This window comes from Cherax quadricarinatus, chromosome 54, assembly GCF_038502225.1.
Source record: "Cherax quadricarinatus isolate ZL_2023a chromosome 54, ASM3850222v1, whole genome shotgun sequence".
NCBI classification, from domain to species: Eukaryota; Metazoa; Arthropoda; class Malacostraca; order Decapoda; family Parastacidae; genus Cherax; species Cherax quadricarinatus.
Window position 1 is genome coordinate 13,548,641 of NC_091345.1, and position 26,507 is coordinate 13,575,147.

The following is a 26,507-nucleotide window of genomic DNA, read 5'->3' on the forward strand; positions in this document are numbered from 1 at the left end:
TATTAGCTCCTAGAATAATTATGCATTCAGAATCAAAACAACACACAACCTCCTTGCTCAAAAGTTAAAATTTGCTTAATGAACAAAATATGTATTCATACTTTCTATTGTGCACGCTATGTAGATCTACAGGACCCTCATTACAAATATTAACTAAGAGTTTAAATTCTGATTAACAAAAGGCACAATACCATGACTGAAACAATACACAGATAACCCTCACATAGAATAGAAAAGGGGAGCTTACACTTATATGGAGAGCTGCAACAGAACATATGGACACAGTACAGGGAACAAGTACAGTGGACCCCCGCATAACGATCACCTCCGAATGCGACCAATTATGTAAGTGTATTTATGTAAGTGCGTTTGTACGTGTATGTTTGGAGGTCTGAAATGGACTAATCTACTTCACAATATTCCTTATGGGAACAAATTCGGTCAGTACTGGCACCTGAACAAACTTCTGGAGTGAAAAAATATCGTTAACCGGGGGTCCACTGTATCTCTGACATTCAGTGTGTGCAACTTGACCTGTTCAGAAACTCCATGTAGATAAGAGGCTCCAAAATTTGGAACCCATTACCTGACAATTCCAGAAGTTCTGTACCTGCCAACACCTTTACTAATATTATTAAAAAATACCTATTAAATCTCAAAATTGTTATATTCATTAACTGCCTGTAAATTCTCATGCTTTAATTTTGCCACCTCAATTCAGCCATTCCATAAAGTGCAGGTCATTGAACAGATATAATCTAGATATAGGTAGTATGTAAGCCTTATGATTAGTTTGCCCAGAATGCATTTGCATAATTAGTGGGTTTCTGCTGAGACTTTTTTTTTTTTTAACACGGCTGTTTCCCACCAAGGCAGGGTGACCCTTCCCCTCTTTCATACATTTATTAAACAAAAATACCAACCACTTCAATACTGTATCTCCCCCTGCTTTTAACATTTCTGTCATGATCCCATCGGTTCCATCTGCTTTACCTCCTTTCATTCTACGTAATGTTTCATGCATGTCCCCCACACTCACATCCTGTTCTTCTTCACTTCTAAAAGGTGTTATACTTCCCTGGCCAATGCATGAAATTACTGCCTCCCTTTCTTCATTGACATTTAAAAATTCTTCAAAATATTCCCACCATCTACCCAATATCTCCAGTTCCCCATCAACTAACTCCCTTACTCTGTTTTTAACTGACAGATCCATTTGTTTCCTAGGCTTTCTTAACTTGTTCATCTCACTCCAAAATTTTTTCTTATTCTCATCAAAATTTCGTGACAGTGCCCTCCCACTCCTATCATTTGCTCTCCTTTTGCACTCTCTCACCACTCTCTTCACCTTTCTTTTACTCTTTATATACTCAGCCCTTCTTATATCACTTCTGCCTAGTAAAAACCTCTCAAAAGCCACAAACTTCTGCCCCTCATTCTAATACTGGAGTTTTAAAGCTATCCCATCCCTCTTCAACCCCCCTACTACCCATGCTTGCACTAGCCCACCTTTATGCCAAAAGTTGCTTACATCTCACCCTAACTTCCTCCTCCCTTAGTTTATGAGCTTTCACCTCTCTCATACTTACTGTTGCCATTTTCCTTTTGTCCCATTTACTGCAGAGCCTTATATTGTTTCAAATTATATATTTTTTTAACACATCGGCTGTTTCCCACTGAGGCATGGGGACTCAAAAAGAATGAAAACCCAAAAAGAAAGAAAAAACTTTCATCATCAATGGACACTTTCACCATCACCCATACATAATCACTGTCTTTGCAGAGGCACTCAGATATGACAGTTTAGACATCCCTCCAAACTGCCAATATCCTAAACTCTTCTGAAAGCACAGGCATTGTACTTCCAATTTCCAGGACTCAAGTCCAGCTAATTGCTTTCCCTGAATCCCTTCACAAAATATTACTCTGCACACACTCCAACAGCTTGTCAGGTCCCAAAAACCATTAGTGTCCATTCAATCCTATCTAACATGCTCACGCACACTTGCTGGATGTCTAAGCCCCTCATCCACAAAACTTCCTTTACACCTTCCCTCCAACCTTTTTGGGGATGACCGCTACCCCGACTTCCTTCCCCAATAGATTTATACACTCTCCAAGTCATTCTACTTTGTTCCATTCATCAGTTTTCCATCAAATTTCATACTTTTTTTTATTACCTTCAGAAAAAGATTCTCTACCATTTCATAAGAAAAAAAAACTTTTTTTTTTTTTTTTTTAAATTCCTAGATGGCATTGTAACACAGAGTATATATATAATATACACTGACTTTAGAACACTCAAAACTTGGGAAAGTTTCCAGACATAATTGAGAGATGCAGAGCTCACAGAGGATGTAAACAAACTGAGAGTGAACAAGTGGTGTGCAGATGCTGTAATAGCTAATCATGAGTCGTATAAATAAATTTTTGGGCATAATTTGAAATGTCCATATAAACGAATTGCCATAAAGCAAAGCACCATAAAACAGGGCCCTCCTGTACACTGATCCATGTGAGAGGCTTTTTCTTTACATCCACCCACCCTTTCTCACACCCTTTCTTGCAGTGCTAAGATAGTGAAGTTGCCTAATGTGCAATTTGTTTAATATGTTGTCTTCAGCAAAACATAATACAGCCTCTCCTCACTTAGTGACATACTTGTTTACCGACCACTCAGACTTATGACCAGCTCTCCAACCAGTATGCAAACCTAAATATTCTGTTTCTTACAGTATACAGTAAACCACTGTATAAACATTTAAAAATATACCAGAAATGTTATAAATGCTGCAAAGGTGACAGAAACCAATACCAGTATAGTATGCTCCTCACTTAACGATCAGTTTGCTTACCGACCTACTGTTAGGAACGGAACCCTGTTGTTAAGTGAGGAGAGGCTGTATACAGTAAAGTGACCTCCTCAAGTAATGTGCCTGTTGCCCTCTCTTGAAATGTGGCATTTTATCCAAATTAATGTTATTCAAATGAAGAATATACAGGGAAATAGGACTCGTGTTCCTGGGACCTCGACAAAACAGAAAAAAGAGGTCTGGCTTCGGACAGTCTGAGGATAGAACCCCTGAAACCAGTCATAAGAATGCTCATTTGTATACATGGAGTACATGTTGAATGCAAGATATTTGCAGGATTTACCTGTCATCTTATGTATCATGAAGCAGTGAAGACCAGCAGTCGTGACATTTTGCAAAATGTGACAGGCTTCAGTTTCGTGTTTGCATAATAAGACAGTGGTACCTCCCTGGGTATTTGTCTACCATTTTGCTATCTGTATGCATTTCACACTTGTATGAGAGGATATGGTAATATCTCCCTTGTTGATTGCTGTTTACTTACCAGAGTATAATGGTACAGTACTAACATACATATTTGTATGGATGTGAGGCAGCAGAGAGGAGGTACAGGCAGTGGAACTGGTGTGTTTGAAATAAGTGTTTGATATGAGTATTCTGCAGAAAATAAGGAGAAAGGTAATTAGAATGAGGTTAATTCAGAGGACAGAGGAGGGGTTTGGTCATTTAGAAAGGAAGAAGGAAGATAGGGTCATCAAGGGGGTGTATAAATTTGAGGGTGGATGAGAGGAAATGTAGATGACATCCCAGGAAATTTTGGAAGGAAGGTGTGAGTATTTTAAATGTTATGGGCTTTACCATCAAGCAGGCATGTTTGAGTACTGTATGTTAGATTGGAGTGAGTGATGACAAGGAGTTTTTAGGATTTGACATGCTGCTGAAGCATGAGCAAGGTAATACTTCACGAAGGGATTCATGGAAAATGATTAGCTGGACTTCGGTTGTGGAGGTGGGTAATACAGACCTAAGGCCTGAAAGATGAGTGTGGATCATGCAGTTCAAAGGGTCATTTTAACTGTGGTGTTTATGCACTTCTAAAAGAACAACTAGAGAATGAATGATGACAAATGTGTTTCCTTCTTTGGGTCATGCTATCTTGGTGAGAATAAATTTTGTAAAAGAGAAATGGGAAGTACAATAGTGTATGTTAACAGGATAATGAAATCACTAATTTTTTATTTTGAAGGGCAAGATGATGCACATGACAGAGAAATAAGGCAGAGTCGGCAACAGTCCGACAGCCAGCGACACCCACCAGACCCTAATAATCCTATGGAGTACTGTTCTCGTGTGCCCCCTCCTCAGCAGGTAGCAGCTTCAGCTGCTATTCCCCCTCCCACTGTTATGGTCCCTGTTGGTGTCTTGAAGCGTGAAGGTAAGTGCGGTATAGAGGTATTTTCTGTACTACAGTGGTTGATTTGTGTTCTAGAGCATTTTAGGCTCCTGCTTATCTACCTAAGTTGCAGTAATGTAAATTTATATTATCATTTTGTTGCTTGACTATTTTTTGTTTTTTTGCTCTTTTTAATTTTGTTTTGTGGCAAATTTTAGTAGTATTACTATTTTTCATCATGTGTATGAAGGAAAGAAATATCCAGCTCACCAGTACTCCACAAGTCACATTGTATTAGTAATGAGCATCTTGACTTTCTTGATGCAAAGAATATATATATACTGGTACATTGACAAAAAAGTAACTACAGTAACTTCATGGCTGAAACACAATGTGGCAAAATTTGTAGCATGCTTAGATTTTTTCTTACATAGATGAAGCGTATAATAAATATGTACCATCTTTATAGGACTGAGCTTCTACCATGCTCTCCACCAAATGGTCTATACAGGTTTAGTGCCTTCTGTGAAAGGATGATAAATATTAAAACATGTTCTATCTTTACTCTCTTGGGATTTGAGCAGTGGCGGCTTGTAGCGCCAGTAATACCTATACTGTCGTACCGCATCAAACTTCTGATTTTAATCACTTTTTATCTCGTTTCAACAAAAATAAAATTTTGCTTATGAATACATTGAAAACAACATACAATAGATTTTGCCTGTAATATATTTGTCAGTTGCAAATTATTTTAGCATAAGGTTGACGAAGTCATACGTCTGGCAGTGAGCATCTGGGGAGACTGCAGCTCCTTTGGATGAGCTGCCACCGGATTTGAGCATTTTGCACTACAAGGTACAGCAGAGGATTTAGTATCAGAGAAACACAAATGGCTACAGATGCAGGCTCAAAAGAAAAGAAATTTACAAGAGGTACTGACCGTAGAGAAATCATAAAATTCTTGAATCGTCTGAAGAGTTCCAGGGAAGAAAATCAGAAAAAATTTTGTGCCATGTTCTTAGAGCAATGAAAAAGTAAACATTTAGGTGGCATCCTGCAAGTTACTCGTCTGATAATGATGACAACTTTATTTCCCTAGAACATGCATTAGTGGGTTAACAGCATATGTTTCTTACATGGAAAAGCCCATAGCTATGCATAGTATTTTGGGCAGTCTTAAGGGGCAGATGTAAGAAGTCCAAACTTTTGACAAAATTTATTAAAAGAAATTATGATTTTGTGATGCATGGTTATAAAATAGTCAAGATTTGTCATTACATGCCTGTGTAAGATTCTTGTCACTAGGACATATCTGAGTGATTTTATTGGTAATTTATATTTTGCTGTGATGACATCATTCCTGAGTGACTGGCAATATATGTAGATGATTTTTTCATTTATATTTTAACAAATCTGTTTTCTTTTTTTTTTCACTAAAAATTGATATAGATTTACAAAATATTTGTTGTTAGGTAAGACACACATGCAACAGTTAGGTATCTTTATTTCGAAACGTTTCGCCTACACAGTAGACTTCTTCAGACGAGTATAGTAAAGTTGATAGAAGCAGAAGAGACATGAAGACAATGTAATCAGTCCATCACCCTTGAAGTTTTGAGGTGGTCAGTCCCTCAGTCTGGAGAAGAGTATTGTTCCACACTACAAAATATTTGACATCAGTGAGAAAAGAAATTATGGGTAGTAGGTTGGTAGACAGCAACCGCCCAGGGAGGTACTACCGTCCTGCCAAGTGAGTGTAAAACGAAAGCCTGTAATTGTTTTACATGATGGTAGGATTGCTGGTGTCCTTTTTTCTGTCTCATGAACATGCAAGATTTCAGGTACGTCTTGCTACTTCTACTTACACTTAGGTCACACTACACATACATGTACAAGCACATATATACACACCCCTCTGGGTTTTCTTCTATTTTCTTTCTAGTTCTTATTCTTGTTTATTTCCTCTTATCTCCATGGGGAAGTGGAACAGAATTCTTCCTCCGTAAGCCATGCGTGTTGTAAGAGGCAACTAAAATGCCGGGAGCAAGGGGCTAGTAACCTCTTCTCCTGTATATATTACTAAATGTAAAAGGAGAAACTTTCGTTTTTCCTTTTGGGCCACCCCGCCTCGGTGGGATACGGCCGGTGTGTTGAGAGAAGAAGAAAGAGAAAAGAAATCATGGTTACAGTATGTTGTGGTATGTTATAGTGTCAGTGTCAGCCTGGCTGGCTCAAGAAGTGAGTGGATTCTCTTGAGTACTGTTATCAATTTTTGTTCCTTCAAATGATTACATCTTAGCCATTTATTGTTGAAATTATCTGATTTTTTTGGATATATGCAAAATTCAGTCATTCACTGTCAAAATTTTAGAAAATTGATTCATATACTTAAAAAATACTACTTTATTCTCTAAATTTAGATTTGTGTCTAAAAAAAAAATTGTGTGAAGTACAGTTGACATTTTTGAAGTAAAGTTTTTTGATGAATAAGTTTTTGAGTGTTACCATACAAAAAATTATTTTTTGGTATTTTTATTTTTTAATCACTGTGATGTTTTTAAATTCATTCTGTGAAAAATTCATGAAGTTTAGACAATTAGTTTTCAGTAAATCAGAATTTCCTTCAGTTGCCTCTTAGGCTAGGCCAAATACTGACAACATAAAAATAACATTACGTAGTAGGTTGCTAGACAGCAATCACCCAGGGAGGTACTACTGTTCTGCCAAGTGAGTGTAAAATGAAAGCCTGTAATTGTTTTACATAATGGTAGGATTGCTGGTGTCCTTTTTTCTGTCTCATAAGCATGTAAAATTTTAGGTATGTCTTGCTACTCTACTTACACTTACGTCACACTACATATGCATGTACAAGCATATATATATATAAACACACCCCTCTGGGTTTTCTCCTATTTTCTTACTAATTCCTGTTCTTATTTATTTCCTCTTATCTCCATTGGGAAGTAGAACAGAATTCTTCCTCTGTAAGCCGTGCGTGTTGTAAGAAGCGACTAAAATGCTGGGACGAAGGGGCTAGTAACCCCTTCTCCTGTATATATTACTAAAGTTAAAAAGAGAAACTTTTGTTTTTCATTTTGGGCCACCCTGCTTCGGTGGGATACAGCCGGTTTGTTGAAAGAAGAAATAGACAGGAGTGAGTGGAGGCAAATGGCTTTTTGGGACCTGACGAGCTGTTGGAGTGTGAGCAGGGTAACATTTTGTGAAGAGATTCAGGGAAACCAGTTAGCCGGATTTGAGTCCTGGAGGTGGGAAGTCCAGTTTCTGCTCTCTAAAGGATGGGTTAGGGATATCTGCTGTTCGGAGAGACATCTCAACTGTTGTATTCGAGTGCCTCTGGCAAGACATTGATAGTGTGAATGATGGTGAAAGCATTTTTTTCGGCTCACATTGCCTCATTGGAAGACAGCCAGCATTTAAAAAAAAAAAAAATTGATACAGGGTGCAAGGTGCTGCAGTTGCTCTTTGCTACAGACACGATTCTTTGTGGAGCTATAAATTTGTACATGTGGGATTATTAACATTACTATAAATAATTCTCAATTATATTTCCCCCCTCTATTAACAGAATTGTTGTAATTGCCCCATGGGCATTATTGGTATATTGGTGCTTCTTAATTAGTTAATATTAGCAGTTTGTGTAAAGGACATTCTGAGTGGCAGAGATCAATTATGGCCTGAAGCTGTAAATTCATCGGTGTTGAAACAGTGTTGTTTTGCATTAGTGTTCTTGCTTCACAGCTTTTGATGTTTTTTATGCATAGTTTTTTAGTGTGTTGACAATGGTTGTTAGAATTAAATATGATAGTTTATTTGGTATGTGCTGTGAATCATTGTGTCAGATATTGTGATGAAGAGCACCATCTTCCAAACCTTAATACGCTGGTAATCTTATGCTTTCCACAGTGGTCTAGTCTTGTCCATCCCATGAGAAGCAAAAATACATTCTTTCAGTGTCTTTCGCTACCTCACACTTTACTCGTCTATTTGTGGTTGTAGGGGTCAAGTCACAACTCCAACTAAACCATTTGTTTTATAATTTAGGTCATAATGATCCCAGTGCTTTCCAGATCAGCAAGAATGCCTTAGGAGGCAGCTCATAAGAAACAGGACATTGGACAAGATCTCAAGAAAAGAGAAGTGAAATTGTTTTGTGTAAATGAATTTGTGAATTCCCAGAAAATGTGTCTCAGAATTTTGTAAAACTCTTGTGAACTGCTTTATTCCATTATTTTAAAACTCCATTTTGCCAGTGCATAAAGATGAGCCTATTTTTCACTTATTACCAAGACTGTTAGAAAGCAGGTTGAAAATTGTTTATTGGATTTGTTCTGCCCTCCAAGATTACAGAAATATAGATGGAACCAGTCCATGAGAAGGATGGAGCAGCTGTCAGAAAAAGGTGTAGCAGATTGTTTTACTATAAAATTCCCATACAACAGATGAGTTCATTGGCCAGAAATTTGTACATTAGTTGCATGAAAGTAATCATGTCTTTTTTTTTCTAAACTGCTCTGAGTGCTTGCAAAGCATTGATGTGCATACACAGTTTCTTTTGTATAGATACCAGGAATTTCTTCACATGGCTTAGGCCCTACTTGGAAAAATGAATTTGGCATTGGTAGTTAATTTTGGAGATTAATGATGTAGCAGAACATTGACTCATAGCAGGCCAATTTCCAAATAACAAAAACTGAACTATGGACAAGTCCTCTCTAAGTACTGCCTAAATCAGTTCATTTGCTCATCTGCAAGATCAAGATATCAGCTGGGAAGCACATGTGTTCATAGCATACATTTCAAAATAATTAGTTTTTCAACATTCCAAGACTGCCATTTGCAAGGAGCCACATAAACACTAATGTATTTGAAAGGCAAATAATGGAAGACTAAAATCCACACCATTAAACTTTACCAAATGTGATAATAAGGCAGTTAGAAGTTATTAAGAGGACACTTGTGCCTCTATCTGCACGAGTGCCTGATCAACCAAGCTGTGATGGCTGAGAGTCACTAGCAGCAGCAGCCTGGTTGACCAGGCAGTCAGTAAGGAAGTCTTGTGTCAGGTCTGGCTATGAGGATAAAAGAACTTTCGAGAGTGGTCACATTTTTTTTTTGACACTGGCTGTCTCCCATCAAAGGGGGTGATCCAAAAAATAGGAAAACACATTCATCATAATTTGGTAGGGTGTGCAATAGAAGAAAATTAAAAGTGAATACAGGAAAGAGTAAGGTTATGAGGATAACAAAAAGATTAGGTGATGAAAGATTGGATATCAGATTGGAGGGAGAGAGTATGGAGGAGGTGAATGTATTCAGATATTTGGGAGTGGACGTGTCAGCGGATGGGTCTATGAAAGATGAGGTGAATCATAGAATTGATGAGGGGAAAAGGGTGAGTGGTGCACTTAGGAGTCTGTGGAGACAAAGAACTTTGTCCTTGGAGGCAAAGAGGGGAATGTATGAGAGTATAGTTTTACCAACGCTCTTATATGGGTGTGAAGCATGGGTGATGAATGTTGCAGCGAGGAGAAGGCTGGAGGCAGTGGAGATGTCATGTCTGAGGGCAATGTGTGGTGTGAATATAATGCAGAGAATTCGTAGTTTGGAAGTTAGGAGGAGGTGCGGGATTACCAAAACTGTTGTCCAGAGGTGGTTCGGACATGTAGAGAGAATGGAGCGAAACAGAGTGACTTCAAGAGTGTATCAGTCTGTAGTGGAAGGAAGGCGGGGTAGGGGTCAGCCTAGGAAAGGTTGGAGGGAGGGGGTAAAGGAGGTTTTGTGTGCGAGGGGCTTGGACTTCCAGCAGGCATGCGTGAGCGTGTTTGATAGGAGTGAATGGAGACAAATGGTTTTTAATGCTTGACGTGCTGTTGGAGTGTGAGCAAAGTAACATTTATGAAGGGATTCAGGGAAACCGGCAGGCCGGACTTGAGTCCTGGAGATGGGAAATACAGTGCCTGCACTCTGAAGGAGGGGTGTTAATGTTGCAGTTTAAAAACTGTAGTGTAAAGCACCCTTCTGGCAAGACAGTGATGGAGTGAATGATGGTGAAAGTTTTTCTTTTTCGGGCCACCCTGCCTTGGTGGGAATCGGCCAGTGTGATGATAAAAAAAAAAAAAAATAATAATAATGTTTAATCACTGACTTTCCAGAAGTATGTTGACATCACAGTTCAAATGTATATAGAATAGTCTTACTGGGGGAGTTGTGTGAGCTTTCTTTTCAAAAACATGCAGTTGAGAAGCAGATTATTAATATATTCATGGTAAGGTGCTAAGCCTTTAGGGGTCATACAGTTCTTAGAAAATCTGAAACAGTTAGGTTTGATCCAAGGAAGGGGAAAGTGAAAAGCAGAATTGAAGGTGGGTTCTCATTATGCAAATACATTTACTGACTATGGTATAGAAAGGTTGGATTGATGGGGTAGAGGAGGAAGAGGTGTGTGCAAGGGACTTAGACTTCCAGCATGTTTAAGTGTGATAGATAGGAGGGAGTGGAGGCAAGTGGTTTTTTACAACTTGATGTGCTGATGGAGTGTGATCAAAGTAACATTTATGAAGGGATTCAGGGAAAACCAGTTAGGTGGACTTGAGTCCTGGAGGCAGGAAATACAGTGCCTGTGCTCTGAAGGAGGGGTGGAGGTATGTTACAGTTTTTGAAGTGTAGCGTCAGCACACCTTTGGCAAAACAGTAGTGGAGTGAGTGATGATAAAAATGTTTAAATGTTTCTTTTTTTGTTTTTTTTTGGTCACCCTGCCTTGGCGGGAAATGGCCAATGCAGTGGTAAAAAAAAAATACCCTTAAAAAAAAAAGTACCCTTATTCTTATGATGGGCTCTTTTTCCAAGGAATTGGAACTACCCTTTCCTTAATTGATTCATACTTGATTACCCCTTTCCTCTCCTTTCCATTGGGTTGTACAGTGGACCCCCGGTTAACAATATTTTTTCACTCCAGAAGTATGTTCAGGTGCCAGTACTGACCGAATTTGTTCCCATAAGGAATATTGTGAAGTAGATTAGTTCATTTCAGACCCCCAAACATACACGTACAAACGCACTTACATAAATACACTTACATAATTTGTTGCATTCGGAGGTGATCGTTATGCGGGGGTCCACTGTATAATGTTTATGGGATTAGCTCTTCTCCATGATAATAGAGATTGTTCTAACTTGATTTGAGTAATTCTCTTTCACAAGCCTACCAGTGAAACATGTATGAAATGTGTACTTTGACAAAACTCAGCACCTGATCACTTGGATAAATTGATTACTTTGTTAAATTGGCAGCCATATGTACCTAGTCACTGATCCATTAACAGTGCTATTTACTATTACCACAGTAGTATGATATTTCTTGTGATGCATTAAGACTAACTTATTGCTCTGTGTTTGTTATAATGTATTTTAGCATTCTAAAGATAGACTGAGCAAGGTTAATTAGCTAAGGAAAATATTCCATCTAGTAGGAAGCTTGAATCACTTTTGTTAAGTCAGTGTTTATATTGGTTTATGTCAGGAGGTAATAAGACACACTCCAAATGTCGGGTTTTATTTCCACCAGACTGTGTCCCATGTCTGTTAAAGAAACCTTGCAGAACATAAATGTTTTAATCTAGAGAGATAAAAGTGTGGTTTTCAAAATAATTTGCACAATGGATACCTGACAGTGGTCCAGCACAGACAGAAATGCCATCATAAGGTTCCTCTCCTAAGTGCGGGTTATTTGTTGATGTTCCAGCTTTAGTATTGTATCTTTTATTACCTTTTGTCGAATGAAGCTTCACTACAAAGATGCTAATCCTAATATGACATGATTTTTGTATGCAGTGGTTTTTGCATAGTGGTGGTTGTACAAGTAATGCTTGTATCATGTGCAAGGTAAACCATATGTTGGTAAGGAGTTGAGGTGTAGTCCTGAGTTTTTTTTGGATCATTTGTTTTTAATTTTTATTTAAAATAGGGTGAGTGAATCGTTGTTTTGGAGAAGGTGTAGGGTTTGAAGGGCTATATACTAACCTGTTCACAGTACTGTATTTTTAATAAATTATAAGGGTGTATTTTTTTTTTTTTTTAACACTGACCATATCCCACTGAGGCAGGGTGACCTAAAAGAAAAAGGAAAGTTTTTCTTCTTAAATTCAGTAATTTATACAGGAGAAGGGTTTACTAGCCCCTTGCTCCCAGCATTTTAGTCGCTTCTTACGACACGCATAGCTTATGGAGGAAGAAGTCTGTTCCACTTCCCTATAGAGATAAGAGGAAATAAAGAAGAACAAGTGCTATTAACCTAGGTAGTAGGTTGGTAAACAGTAACCACCCAGGGAGGTACTACCGTCCTGCCAAGTGAGTGCACAATGAAAACCTGTAATTGTTTTACATGATGGTAGGATTGCTGGTGTCTTTTGTCTGTTTCATAAACATGCAAGATTTCAGGTATGTCTTGCTACTTCTACTTGCACTTAGCTCACACTACACATACATGTACAAGCATATATATACACACCCCTCTGGGTATTCTTCTATTTTCTTTCTAGTTCTTGTTCTTGTTTATTTCCTCTTATCTCCATGGGGAAGTGGAACAGAATTCTTCCTCTGTAAGCCATGCGTGTTGTAAGAGGCGACTAAAATGCCAGGAGCAAGGGGCTAGTAACCCCTTCTCCCGTATAAATTACTTAATTTAAAAGAGAAACTTTCGTTTTCCTTTTGGGCCACCCTGCCTTGGTGGGATACGGCCGGTGTGTTGAAAGAAAGAAAGAAGTGCTATTAAGAAAATAGAAGAAAGCCCAGATGGGTATGAATATATATATGTATATTCATGTACATGCATGTGTAGTATGACTTAACCCTTTCAGGGTCCGTCCCGTAGATCTACGGCTTTACGTTCAGGGTCCAAACCGTAGATCTACGTCATGAACTCAGCTCACTCTGATAAACTGTGAGTGGTAAATTTGGGCCTAGATATGAGAGAATACATCTATGTGGTATGTGTGCACCACATAAAACAAATCCTGCAGCACACTGTGTATAATGAGAGAAAAAAAACTGAGACCGTGATTTTCGATTAAAACAGCGACTTTGCAGCGTTTTTTCGTATGTTTTTTATAGTTGTATTTGTGATTTCTTGGTCTCATTTGATAGAATGGAAGACATTACAGAAATAGAGATAATTTTGATTGGTTTTAGCACTGGAAATGGCTTGAAACTGAGCTCAAAGTGGCGGAAATGTTAAATTTTTGCCGATGTTCAAGAGTAAACAAACGACCTCACACGTCTAATACACGCCAGCTGGTGGGTCTAATATGCATTCACAAATGTGGTGATGATATTTATACAATTATTACAATATTGCATAACAGTAAATCTTCTATTTTTTGTGTGTGAATAAAAATTCATTATGTGAATAAAAAATCAAAATGGAATTTATTTGTAAAGCCTCAAAACATAATTAATGAACAGAGGAAATGTTAGTTTAGTGCCAGGAATACCTACATTGTTTATTCTGGACCCCATTTTGAAATTGGAATATTTTGAACTTTGTGTTAAATTGGCCAAATTACCAATTTCCGGTCACTTTATTTTGTAGTTGAAACAGTTGACTTGGTGATTTCTTGTGCTCAATCGATAGAATAGAAGTAATGCTAGTGAAATAGCTAAGAATTTGGTCGACTGGAACAATGTAATTGGCCTAAAATGGGAGTCAAAGTCGGCAAAATCGCCGATTCATAAATGTCGCTGACACATCAAAATTCACGAGAGCATAATTTTGTCAATTTTCCATCAAATTTCATACTTTTTGTTTTATTACATTCACAAAAAGATTCTCTACCATTTCATAAGAAAAAATAACAATTTTTTTTTTTTTAAATTCTTGGACACTGGGGCACCACTTCAGATTTTGGCCTTGGACCCTGAAAGGGTTAAGTGTAAGTAGAAGTAGCAAGATATACCTGGTATACCGCATGTTTTCTTCTTTCAACAAATCGGCTGTATCCCACCAAGGCAGGGTGGCCCAAAAAGTAAAACGAAAGTTTCTCTTTTTAAATTTAGTAATTTATACAGAAGGGGTTACTAGCCCCTTGCTCCCAGCATTTTATTCGCCTCTTACAACACGCATGGCTTAGGGAGGAAGAATTCTGTTCCACTTCCCCATGGAGATAAGAGGAAATAAACAAGAACAAGAACTAGAAAGAAAATAGAAGGAAACCCAGAGGGGTGCATATATAAATGCTTGTACATGTATGTGCATTGTGACCTAAGTGTAAGTAGAAGTAGCAAGACATACCTGAAATCTTGCATGTTTATGAGACAGAAAAATGGACGCCAGCAATCCTACCATCATGTAAAACAATTACAGGCTTTTGTTTTACATTCACTTGGCAGGATGGTAATACCTCCCTGGGCGGTTGCTGTCTACCAACCTACTACTACATACCGCATGTTTATGAGACAGAAAAAAAACACCAGCAATCCTACCATCGTGTAAAACAATTGCAGGTTTCCGTCTCACACTCACTTGGCAGGATGGTAATACCTCCCTGGGTGGTTGCTGTCCACCACCCTACTACTTAGGATTATTAACATTATTATTATTATTTCAATTTTTTAATGCTGTGGCCATCTCCCGTCAAGGCAAGATTACCCAAAGAAGAAAACATATTCACCATCATACATCCAGTGAGCAGAGTTTTTTCTAGCAGATATGTTAAAATAAGTTGGTTGTAAAAATGCTTACTTTATTTTTTGTGCCTATATTTTACTCAGGATATGACCTGGGGAAGCTCAAGAAAGTCTATAAAATGTAGGTAGGGTTGAAATCTTTGCTACAAAACATAGGGAGGATGTTGGTATTATTGTAATTTGTTTTTTGATGAGATAATTTCATTGGTTGAACATTATATTTTTTATTAACACATCGGCCTTCTCCCACCAAGGCAGGGTGCCCCAAAAAAGAAAAACTTTCATTATCATTCGCTCCATCACTGTCTTGCCAGAGGCATGCTTACACTACATTTATAAAACTGAAACATTAAACCCCTCCTTCAGAGTACATGCACTGTACTTCCTATCTCCAGGACTCAAGTCCGGCCTGCCGGTTTCCCTGACTCTCTTCATAAATGTTACCTTGCTCACACTCCAACAGCATGTCAAGTCCTAAACACCATTTGTCTCCATTCGCTCCTTTCTAACATGCTCACACATGCTTCCCGGAAGTCCAAGCCCCTCGCACACAAAATCTCCTTTACCCCCTCCCTCCAACCTTTTCTAGGTTGACCCCTACCCTGTCTTCCATCCACTACAGATTTATGCACTCTTGAACTCATTCTGTTTCGTTCCAACCTCTACATGTCTGAACCACCTCAACAACCCCTACTCAGCCTTCTGGTTAATGATTTTGGTAATCCCGTACCTCCCCCTAATTTCCAAACTATGAATTCTCTGCATTATATTCACACCACACATTGCCCTCAGACATGACATCTCCACTGCCTACAATGTACAGTGTACTGTATATATTTTGTTTTGCAAAAATTAAAAAAATTATCATTGATTTCTTTTGTAAGCTTCTGCATGGTCTAGATAAGAGTTTAGCAATTCTAATTTCATTTATTTATGTCTGAGATATGACTAGATTTATTGTAAATGAGCTGTGGCATAAATAATAGTGTTTAGTGGAGGAGCTATCATTGTTAACATGGTATAGAAAGATTAAAAGTTTTGAAAGGACATATTGTCTATATAGGTTAGTTTAGTTTAATATGTTTATTATGCACCCCATACCCATCCTGTGGGCAGTAGTCAAAAGATTACAGAGGTACATAATTGGTCCAGGGACTGGACTCAAAAGTTTTGATAGCTCAGCAAGTTACAGAGGTAATGAATTCACAATTTACAAAGGTAATGAACTCACAAATTACAAAGGTAATGAACTCCGGGTAGGTCTAGTCACAATCATGACAAGTTACAAAGGTATTTACAGATTACAGAGGTACGTAATGGATCCAGGGACTGGGCCCCAAAGTTTGGATGGCTGAACTAGGTACAAGGTAATGAGCTCACAAGTTACAAAGGTCTATATAGGGCTGTGATGTTTTTTACATCACTAATTTTGAGAGTAGGACTGAAGCCCATCCCGCACTACCCATATACACTATAAAGCATCTACTTAAAGATGAAAACAGTAGTAGTAATTAAGAATGACATATGGTAAAAATGTTTTAAAAATAGTAAGTGTTATACTGGCAAGTGGTTTTGATAAGACTTCTTTATAATGTGTGTGTATCTCTTACACACTTTCTGTGCAGTACTGCACATTGAGGTGATGATAAGATTGATAATAGAGAAGCTTTTGTAAAAACTATACTGTACATTGCTGCTTATAGATATATATCATGCATTAACCCTTTGAGGACCCAAGCTGTAGATCTACATCACGAGCTCAGCTCACTCAGATAAGCTGTGAGCGGTAAATTTGGGCCTAGATATGAGAGACTGCATCTATATGGTAAGTGTGCACCATGTAAAACAAATCCCGCAGCATGCAGTGCATAAAGAAAAAATGCAACCCTGTTTTTGGATTAAAATACTGACCTTGAAGTGTATTTTTGTATGATTTTTTATGGTTGTAATTGTGGTTTCTTGGTCAGCGGATGGGTTTGTGAGGGATGAGGTTAACCATAGAATTGATGAAGGAACAAAGGCGAGTGGTGCGTTGAGGTATGTGGAGACAAAAAACGTTATCTATGGAGGCAAAGAAGGGAATGTATGAAAATATAATGGTACCAACTCTCTTACATGGGTGTGAAGCTTGGGTAATAAATGCTGCAGCGAGGAGGCAGTTAGAGGCATTGGAGATGTCCTGTTTAAGGGCAATGTGTGGTGTAAATATTAGGCAAAAAATTCAGTGTGTGGAAATTAGGAGAAGGTATGGAGTTAATAAAAGCATTAGAGGGCTGAAGAGGGGTTGTTGAGGTGGTTTGGTCATTTAGAGAGAATGGATCAAAGTAGAATGACATGGAGAGTGTTTGAATCTGTAGGGGAAGGAAGGCGGGGTAGGGGTTGTCCTTGAAAAGGTTGGAGGGAGGGGGTAAAGAAGGTTTTGTGGGCAAGGGGCTTGGACATCCAGCAAGCATGCGTGAGTGTGTTAGATAGGAGTGAATGGAGACGGATGGTTTTTGGGACCTGACGAGCTGTTGGAGTGTGGGCATGGTAATATTTAATGAAGGGATTCAGGGAAACCAGTTATTTTTATATAGCCGGACTTGAGTACTGGAAATGGGGAGTACAATGCCTGCACCTTTAATTAACCCTTTGAGGGTCGACAGGCCCTCTCCGAAACTCGTTCTCAGGGTCGGCCAAATTTAAAAAAAAAAAAAAAATATTTTCTCTTATGAAAAGATAGAGAATCTTTTCCCGATCATAAAGACACCAAAAGTTTGAAATTTGATAGAAAACTTACGGAATTATGCTCTCGCAAAGTTAGCGGTCTCGGCGATGTTTACGCATCGGCGATTTTGCCCACTTTGAGCCCCATTTTCGGCCAATTTCACTGTACTAGTCGACAAAAAACATGAATATTTCGCTAGAACTCCATTTTTTCTATCGAATGGATGCAAGAAACCACTCATTTATGAAATTTAACTATCCAGTACAGTGGTCAGAATTTAGCAATTTTGCCAATTTCACACAAATTTCAAAAGATGCCAATTTCGGAATAGGGTCCAGAATAAACAAGAAAGACATTCCTGGCACTAAAATGACATTTCCTCTAGTCATTAGTCATGTCTCAAGTCCCCTCTTATATTCTTTTGCTTTCCACTTTGAATTTTTATTTTCACAAAAAATATAAGATTTACTGTTATGCAGACTACTGCATTAGTGTAAAAAATGGTATAAATATTATTGGTGCACTTGTGAAAGAATATTAGACTCACCAGTTGACGTGTATTGCACGCTTGGCATGATTTGTTTACTTTTGAAGTTTGGTAAAAATCGAACATTTCTGCTACTTTGAGCTCAATTTCAAGGCACCTTTCTTTGTAAAACCAGTCAAAATCATCTCAATTTCTGTAATATGTCTTCCATTCTATAAAATGAGACCAAGAAAACTAGAATACAACAATAAATACCATACGAAAATACACTGCAAAGTCGCTGATTTATTAAAAAAAAATGGTCAAAGTTTTTTTTTTCTCATTATGCACTGTGTGCTGCAGGATTTTTTTTAGACTGTGCACACTGACCACATAGACCCATTCTTTCATATGAAGGCCTGCCAGCTTTCTCCCACTAGATTTGAGGCCGCTAGAATTTATGAGTACTAGTACGTCAAAAACCCCTACGCGTAAAACGTACTAGTACGACGAAAACCCTCAAAGGGTTAAAGGAGGGGTTTGGGATATTGTCAGTTTGTAGTGATATGTTATATATCTTTATATATGCTTCTAAACTGTTGCATCTGGGCACCTCTGCAAAAACAGTGATTATGTATGAGTGAAGTGAAAGTGTTGAATGATGATGAAAGTATTTTCTTTTTGGGGATTTTCTTTCTTTTTGGGTCGAGATCCCCTATCCTGAGCTTGTTCTCAGGGTCAAAAAATTTAAAAAAAAAAAAATTATTTTTCCTTGTGAAATGATAGAGAATCTTTTCCCAATGGTAATGACACCAAAGGTATGAAATTTGATGGAAAACTTAACGAATTATGCTCTTGCGAAGTTAGCGGTCTTGACAATATTTATGCATCGGCGATTTCGCCCACTTTGAGCCCTATTTTTGGCCAATTCCATTGTTCCAGTCAACTAAAATCATAGGTTTTTCACTAGAACTCCATTTGTTCTATTGAATAAGTATAAGAAACCTCCCATTTACCGATTTCAACTTCCCAATGAAGTGGTCAAAAATTGGCAATTTGGCTAATTTCACACAAATTTCAAAATAGGGTCCAGAATGAACAAGACCGGCATTCCTGGCACTAAAATAACATTTTCTTTGTTTATTAGTCACGTCTCCAGGCCTCTCTTATGTTACTCTTGCTTTCCATTTTGAATTTTTATTCTTTTATTCTTGTGAAAGAATATTAGATTCACCACTTGACGTGTATTGGATGTGTGGTGTGATTTGTGTACTCTTGAACATTGGAAAAAATCGAACGTTTCCGTTATTTTGAGCTCAATTTCAAGGTACTTTTCATTGTGAAACCAATCAAAATCATCTCTATTTCTGTAATATATCTTCCATTCTATCAAATGAGACCAGGAAAACGAGAATACAACTTTAAATATCATACAAAAATACACTGCAGTCACTGTTTTAAACCAAAAACATGGTTGGAGATTTTTTTCTCATGCACTGCATGCTGCAGGATTCTTTTTATACTGTGCACACTGACCATGCAGACCCATTCTTTCATATGTAGGTGTACCAGCTTTCTTCCACTCGATTTGAAGGCGCTAGAATTTACACGTATAAGTATGGCACCGACCCTGGCTCTCAGGTCATGCAAGTACGGCACCAACCCTGAAAGGGTTAAGAGTTATATCCCTTCTTTGGAATAAAATAGATAGTCCCCCTCATACAAGCAGAGCAATATCTGTAAGTATGCAGTGACATACTCACAAATAATTTGGTGGATTGTTAAACATGTGTGATACTTTTTTTTTTTTTTTTTAATCCCTGTGGATTAAATCTAGTGCAAAAGAAGGGAAAAAAAATATCAGGTTTTCTAATATGTTCCAAATCTCTCTTCCAGCTATAAAATGTGCTTGATATAAATACAGTAAGGCTCCAGATATCCAAAATGGATAGGATCTAAATGATTTTGTAACCTTGGGGTGACAGTGAAAATTATTTTTAAGTGAAAATTATTTTTATTTTATTAACACATCAGCCATTTCCCACTGAGGCAGGGTGACCAGGAAAAAAAAGAAACACTTTCATCATCACTCACTCCATTACTGTCTTGCGAGAGGTGTGCTGATACTACAGTTAATAACTGCAACATATCTGCACCCCTTCCTTAGAGTGCAGGCACTGTATTTCCCTCCTCCAGGACTCAGGTCTGGCTAACCAGTTTTCTTGAATCCCTTCATAAGTTTTACTTTGCTCACACTCCAACAGCACCCCTCCCTCCCTCTCGCTCTCTCTCTCGCTCTCTCTCTCGCTCTCTCGCTCTCTCGCTCTCTCTCGCTCTCGCTCTCTCTCGCTCTCGCTCTCTCGCTCTCTCTCGCTCTCTCGCTCTCTCTCGCTCTCTCTCGCTCTCGCTCTCTCTCGCTCTCTCTCGCTCTCGCTCGCTCTCGCTCTCTCTCCGCTCTCCGCTCTCTCTCTCTCTCTCTCTCCCCCCCCCCCTCCCCCTGTCTGTCTGTCTGTCTAACATGCTCATGCACACTTGCAGGAAGTCTAGGCTCTTCATACACAAAACCTCCTTTACCCCTTTCTCTCCAATCTTTCCTAGGATGACCCCTACCCTGCCTTCCACTACACATGTATACTCCCTCCAAATTATTCTTATTTTGTTCCATCCTCTCTAAATGTCCAAACCATCTCAACAACCTCTCCTCAGCCCTCTGGATAATACCTTTGGAAACCCTGCATCTTCTTCTAATCTCCAAGCTATTGATTCTCTGCATAATATTCACACAACACATTGCCCTCAGACAAGACATCTCCACTGCCTCCAGCCTTCTCCTTGTTACAACAATCACTACTCATTCCTCACACCTATATAAGAGCATTGGTGCCACTATCATACATTCACCTCATTGCTTCCATGGATAATGTCCTTTGTCTCCACAGACTCCTCAGTGCACCACTCACCTTTTTTTCTCGTCATATCTATGATTCACCTTGTCTTTCATAGACCCATATGCTGACAAGCCCACTCCCAAATATCTGAATACATTCAATGGAGGAAGTGAATGTGTTCAGATATTTGGTAGTGGACTTGTCAGTAGATGGGTCTACAAAAGATTAGGTGAACCACAGAATTGACAAGAGGAATAAAAGGTGAGAGGTGCATTGAGGAGTCTGTGGAGACAAAGGACATTATCCATGGAAGCAGATATAATAGTTTGATGTTGATCAAAATTATGGTGGTAGTTTGCTGTTGCAGACTGATGTTGTTTTATCACCAAATATATCCTTACATCTCTCACCTGAATCTGGGCCAGTCAACACTCGGTAAACCTAGCTTTAATGAACTTCAAAAATACAGTACAAATTTTGCTGGGTCAGTTGATAATTTGATTTGGACACAAAATCCATTGCTTAAGAATTGTTTGTTATTGTTACAATCACACTAAATGGTCTCATATCTATCCGTCACAACTGTCATTACTGGCCACCTGCTTTCATTTATTAGTAGTATGTTAAATCAAGAATTTTTTCATTATTATATCACATACACACATGTCTGCAGTCTCTCTTGTAAACCACACTTATAAAAACTTAAGTAATGGATTAAATTTTGGCTTGGATAAGTGTTTTCTGTGCTCTACAGCTTTCTTTGATACTGTGTTGGAATTAAGTTTATAGAATTTAACTTTATTGATAATATTATGCACAATTCAAACACCAGTGTTTTTTTTTTCTGAGGGCTGAAGAAGGGTTGTTGAGGTGATGTGGTTATTTAGAGAGGATGGAGCAAAGTAGATTGACTTGGAGGGTATATAAATCTGTAGTGGAGAGGAGGAGGGGTAGGGGTCATCCTAGGTAAGAATGGAGGGAGATGGGGAAAAGATGTTTTGTGTACAAAGGGCTTGGACATGCAGCAGGCATATGTGAGCGTGTTAGGTAGGAGTGAATGGAGACGAATGGTCTTTGGGCCTTGATGAGCTGTTAGAGTGTGAGCAGTGTAATATTGTGTGCAGGGATTCAGGAAAACCAGTTAGCCAGACTTGAGTCCTGGAGGTGGGAAGTACAATGCTTGCACTTTAAAGGAGGGATTCGAGATATTGGGTGTTTGGAGTGACATCTAAATTGTCATATCTGGGCGCCTCTGCAAAGATATTGATTTTGTGTGAATGATGGTGAAAGTGTTTCTTTTTTTGGGGGGTGACCCTGCCTTGGTGGGAGACAGCCGACATGTTGAAATAACCAGTGTTATATTCTTTTGTAATATTTTTGTGTCTCACCTGTCTGCACACTTTTGAATGCTTCCACTTTCTGCCTGATATAAACAGCAACTCTCTACATTTTTATTGCAATATTCTACTAAGAAGCTATTCTGACGGTGTAATTTTGTTAAGAATTGCTTAAAAAGAACAAATAGGCACAATAGTTTCCAAATGTCCAACATACATAGTTGGGACTGCACAACAAGACTGAACAATAATGTTTACCCAGTGATAATGTCCATCTGGGGTCAGAGCTATTTTAATATAATTTTTGTTATCTGAAAATAAGAATTTTGGAACAATTTTGTAAATCTATAGATCAGTTGTTTGGAGTTTTACTGTATTTATAAAAAATGGTATAGGTAATTTTGTCACATGTTTTATTTCATTCAGAAAGATAGCAGTATATTTTTAACATCAAGTTCACAATTTTTTATATTTAATTTACATTCTGTGCTTGCAAACTTCTCTGTTGTGTGAGCTAATAGTACATTTAATTCAACAAGATACCCATCAGCTTTTTTTTGTATGAGACATTTGTCTTGTTCGTCTAGGAAGCAGTGTGTTCCATTCAGCAGAGCAGCAATCTGTTCATTTTGTTGAGGAAGATATCTTTTATTTATCAAGGAAATTGTTTCTTTTGGCAAGGATGTTTCTTCCATGCAGCGAAGAAGTTATGGTTTTGATTCAGGATAGTAGCAGTTGGTCACATTCTGCAAAAAAATATTTTGTTTCCATCAGCAGGTGGTGATCTTGTTCTGCAGTAACTTGATTAAAGGTCATCTCTACACATCTAGCATTTTTTTTTATGAAAATTGCTTAGTAATTTATTCTAAGGATTGAGATTCAGTAGCAAGTTTTGACTATGGAAGGTCATGTTGTGCTTGATTCATTGGCTTTCGTTGAATTTTTTTGACTCCAAATTGACTGAAAGTACTCATTATATGGATCTTTGCAGGCTCTCTTATTTTCATTTTGCATTGTTAATGGTTGTTCTTCAGTTTTTTATATAGTATAGATGCTCTTGTGACATTACTAACCTCATGACATAAAGGCAGAATGAATACTTTATTAAAGCAATGTTTTGCCTCAATTAATTTGGACTGAGGTTAGCAAACCTTTTTATTTTTTCTCCTTTGGTTGTAAAGTTGGATTCTTCACTCTTAAGGATGGGACTCATCACTTGAAAGTTCTTATAATGATTATATTTTGGTTATATCCAGAATAGACTACCTGTGCCATAGAAAACAAATTGGTACCACAAATTGAGATCTTAATTAAAATTAGATGATGAATTTACAATATTAGAAATTTGACTGTTGTTTTCCACTGTTTGAGAGATGGAAACTGTAACCCAAATTACAAATACACTATTATTATATTTTGTTAAAACTACGATATTAGTAGTCAACTTCTTACTGATTTCAAAGAATGTTAATGGCTTTCTAAATACAGAGTGAAAATTTAATACTGTATAATGTGTAACATTCATGAATGCAAATTCTTTGATTGTGGTACAAGTATAGGAGATATAGTCAAGATAAATTATTACAGTACTGTATTTCATACTATATATAATGATCATGCTTAAAAGCATGCATGCATTATGTGAGACTGTTCCTCGCGTATATTTTTTCTAAACGACTTGAGGCGAGACTTAGGTTCAAGATTTTATTTTGCATCTTTAATTATCAAGAAATATTGATTTAATTGGTACTTGACCAAAGGAGAGTATAGCGAGTTTTTTGTGTTAGTTTGTCTTAAAACTTGAGCAGGTAGTGATATCTTTCTACAGTTGGGGACCTCTTCAAGGGGGGCTCCTTGGCGTGGTGAAGAGGCTCTTGGTCTGGGAATTAGCCCTGTCGGTCTTCTTCCTCAGACCAAACCTAATTACCCCCCATTCTCCCCTCCCCTATCCCATCCTCCCCATCCTCCCCTTTTTCCATTCCTCCTCCTCCTCCTCACCCCTCCCTTTTGCCCTTCCTCTTTTTGGCCTTTGGGATTTCTCCCACAGGCGCACTAGTTCCTAGGTAGGGGAAAGGACACCGGGGTCCATCCCATTCCGTTGAGGTTCTTGGCGGTGGCGTAGTTTGCCGTGGAATCTGGATTGCCTGGGGATGTCCCGATCCCTCTCCGGTATCCCGGAGTAGCTTTGGGTGTCTTTCGGGCGACGGGTGTATCTCTGGAAGCCACCTTTCGGATTCCGGGGGTGGTGGCCGAAGGAGGTATGCTTTGTGGCGGATATCCGGCCACCCTCTCTTTTGTCCACCGAGGTAGCTCGGCAGATGTGAGGTTTCTATCCCGGATTGCTGGTTTACTGACATGAAGGGTAGGGTATGGCACGGGTTCCATGCTGCATCTGCGCTACTAGCGGTGCTGAGGTCCTCTTGGGCGCGGAGGGAGATTTCCGGCCCTTTCATTCCTCCTGGGAACTATTCCTCCCCGCTTCCCCCTTTTTTTATTCTTTTTTTTTATTTTCTTTTCTTCTTTCTTTTTTTTCTTAAAAACAAAAACCAAAGGAGTAACCTAACCATGGCAGCCCTAGTCCATGAACCCACTACCCCCGGGCCCCTTCTTGATACCGCACCCCATTCTGACCCTGCCTTGTGTTTAGACCACTCTTCGGACACTCCTGATACCCCTGTACCTCTTGCTGGTGCTGTTTCCTCACCCGCTTCAGGTACCGGGGCTTCGACTGACTCCTTCGATTTGTCTGAACTCCGCTCTCCTTTGACTATGCTTCCGGCTTCTCCCTCTACGGTACGGCAATTTTCGAATCGCCTGCCCATTTCACGCCGGACCAACTCCGGTCCTACTCCTAAACGCCAACGTCAATCTCCTGATGATGCTCCTTCGTTACCTTCCCATTCTACTCGGAAAAGACCGACACGTCAAGCACTCCCTCTCCACGCTCAGTTTCGGACCACACAATGGACTAAATTCTTTACTTTAAGACCGACTTCTTCTGCCTACCTTTCTGACCATAGTATTGGCAAAGCGCTCCTGCGTCATGTTGGTAGAGATATTTCATTTCATGCTCTCAAGAGCGGTATGCGCATCGTCACTGTCCAGAATGCTACCCAAGCTCATGATCTTTCTCTCCTTTCGAATATCGATACTACTCCTATCACTATTGAAAAACATCTTTCTCTCAATTCTTGTAGTGGTACTGTCATTCTGCCCCATACCATAGTCCAACAGAATTTCCAGTCATGTGGCAATGACATTTTTGAACAGCTGGAACTCCAGGATCTCCCAATCCTCAAAGTAGACACTTATGTCCTTCCTGCCCGGGGGCGGAGATGTTACCCTTGCAATGTGGCTCGTTTAACTTTTGACAGCCGAGAACTCCCGTCCTCTGTATATGTCGCGGGACATCGGTTACAAGTTCGAAAGGTGATACCTACACTGCAACAATGTAGAAATTGCTGGCGTTTTGGTCACCCAGCGAAATATTGCAGATCTATGGCCGAATGCCCAGTCTGTGGTGCCAACAACCATTCTAATACATCTTGCAGTCAACCTCCATCTTGCCTTAATTGTAATGAAGCTCACCCTTCGTACTCCCGCCATTGCCAGGTCTACTTAAATGAACGTGAAATCCGTTGCCTCAAAGAGGCAGAAGGTCTCCCTTATGCTATGGCAGTTACTCATCTCCGCCTCCAAGGGAGACTACCCCGTGTTTCTTATTCTCGTGTTTCCATACATCCCCCCACTTCTGGGGTCCCATCTTCTGCAGCCTCCTCTGTTGTTACCCCTCCCATAGCCACTACGGCATCTAATCCTTTTGCTGTCCTTGGCTCCGACGTCCCGACTACAACTCAGTCTGTTCTCACATCTTCGCGTCCTTCCTCACAAGCCCCAGTATCGACAAGACCTCGTATGACACCTAATACCAATCGCCCCTCTACTCAGAAGTCCAAAAAATCCACATTGCTCAAATCTTCTTTGCCCCTTCCTTCCCTTCTTCCACCTCCACACTTTACCTTTCCAGTCTCTGTACCTAGTTCTTCCCCTCTCTCTGGCTCTATTACAAGTGTGGAGATTCACCCTCCTCCTCGTACTATGCCTTCCACCCCCGTCCCCTCCCAAGTTTCTCCCTCTTCTGCCACCTCCCAGGTTTCTGCCTCTTCTATCCCCCCCCACACTTCATCTCCAGTCCCTTACA

The 26,507-nt window shown here is 39.1% G+C and overlaps 1 protein-coding gene across 9 annotated transcripts in view; it reads left to right on the forward strand.

The window, feature by feature from the left end:
- Positions 1-26,507, forward strand: part of Sara (Smad anchor for receptor activation) — a 129,519-nt gene that overhangs the window by 22,942 nt on the left and 80,070 nt on the right. For all 9 annotated transcript variants that reach the window (XM_070096645.1, XM_070096644.1, XM_070096643.1 and 6 more), the window contains exon 5: positions 4,060-4,248. In XM_070096645.1, the coding sequence (XP_069952746.1) occupies positions 4,060-4,248 (189 nt within the window). The remainder of the gene's footprint in view (positions 1-4,059; positions 4,249-26,507) is intronic.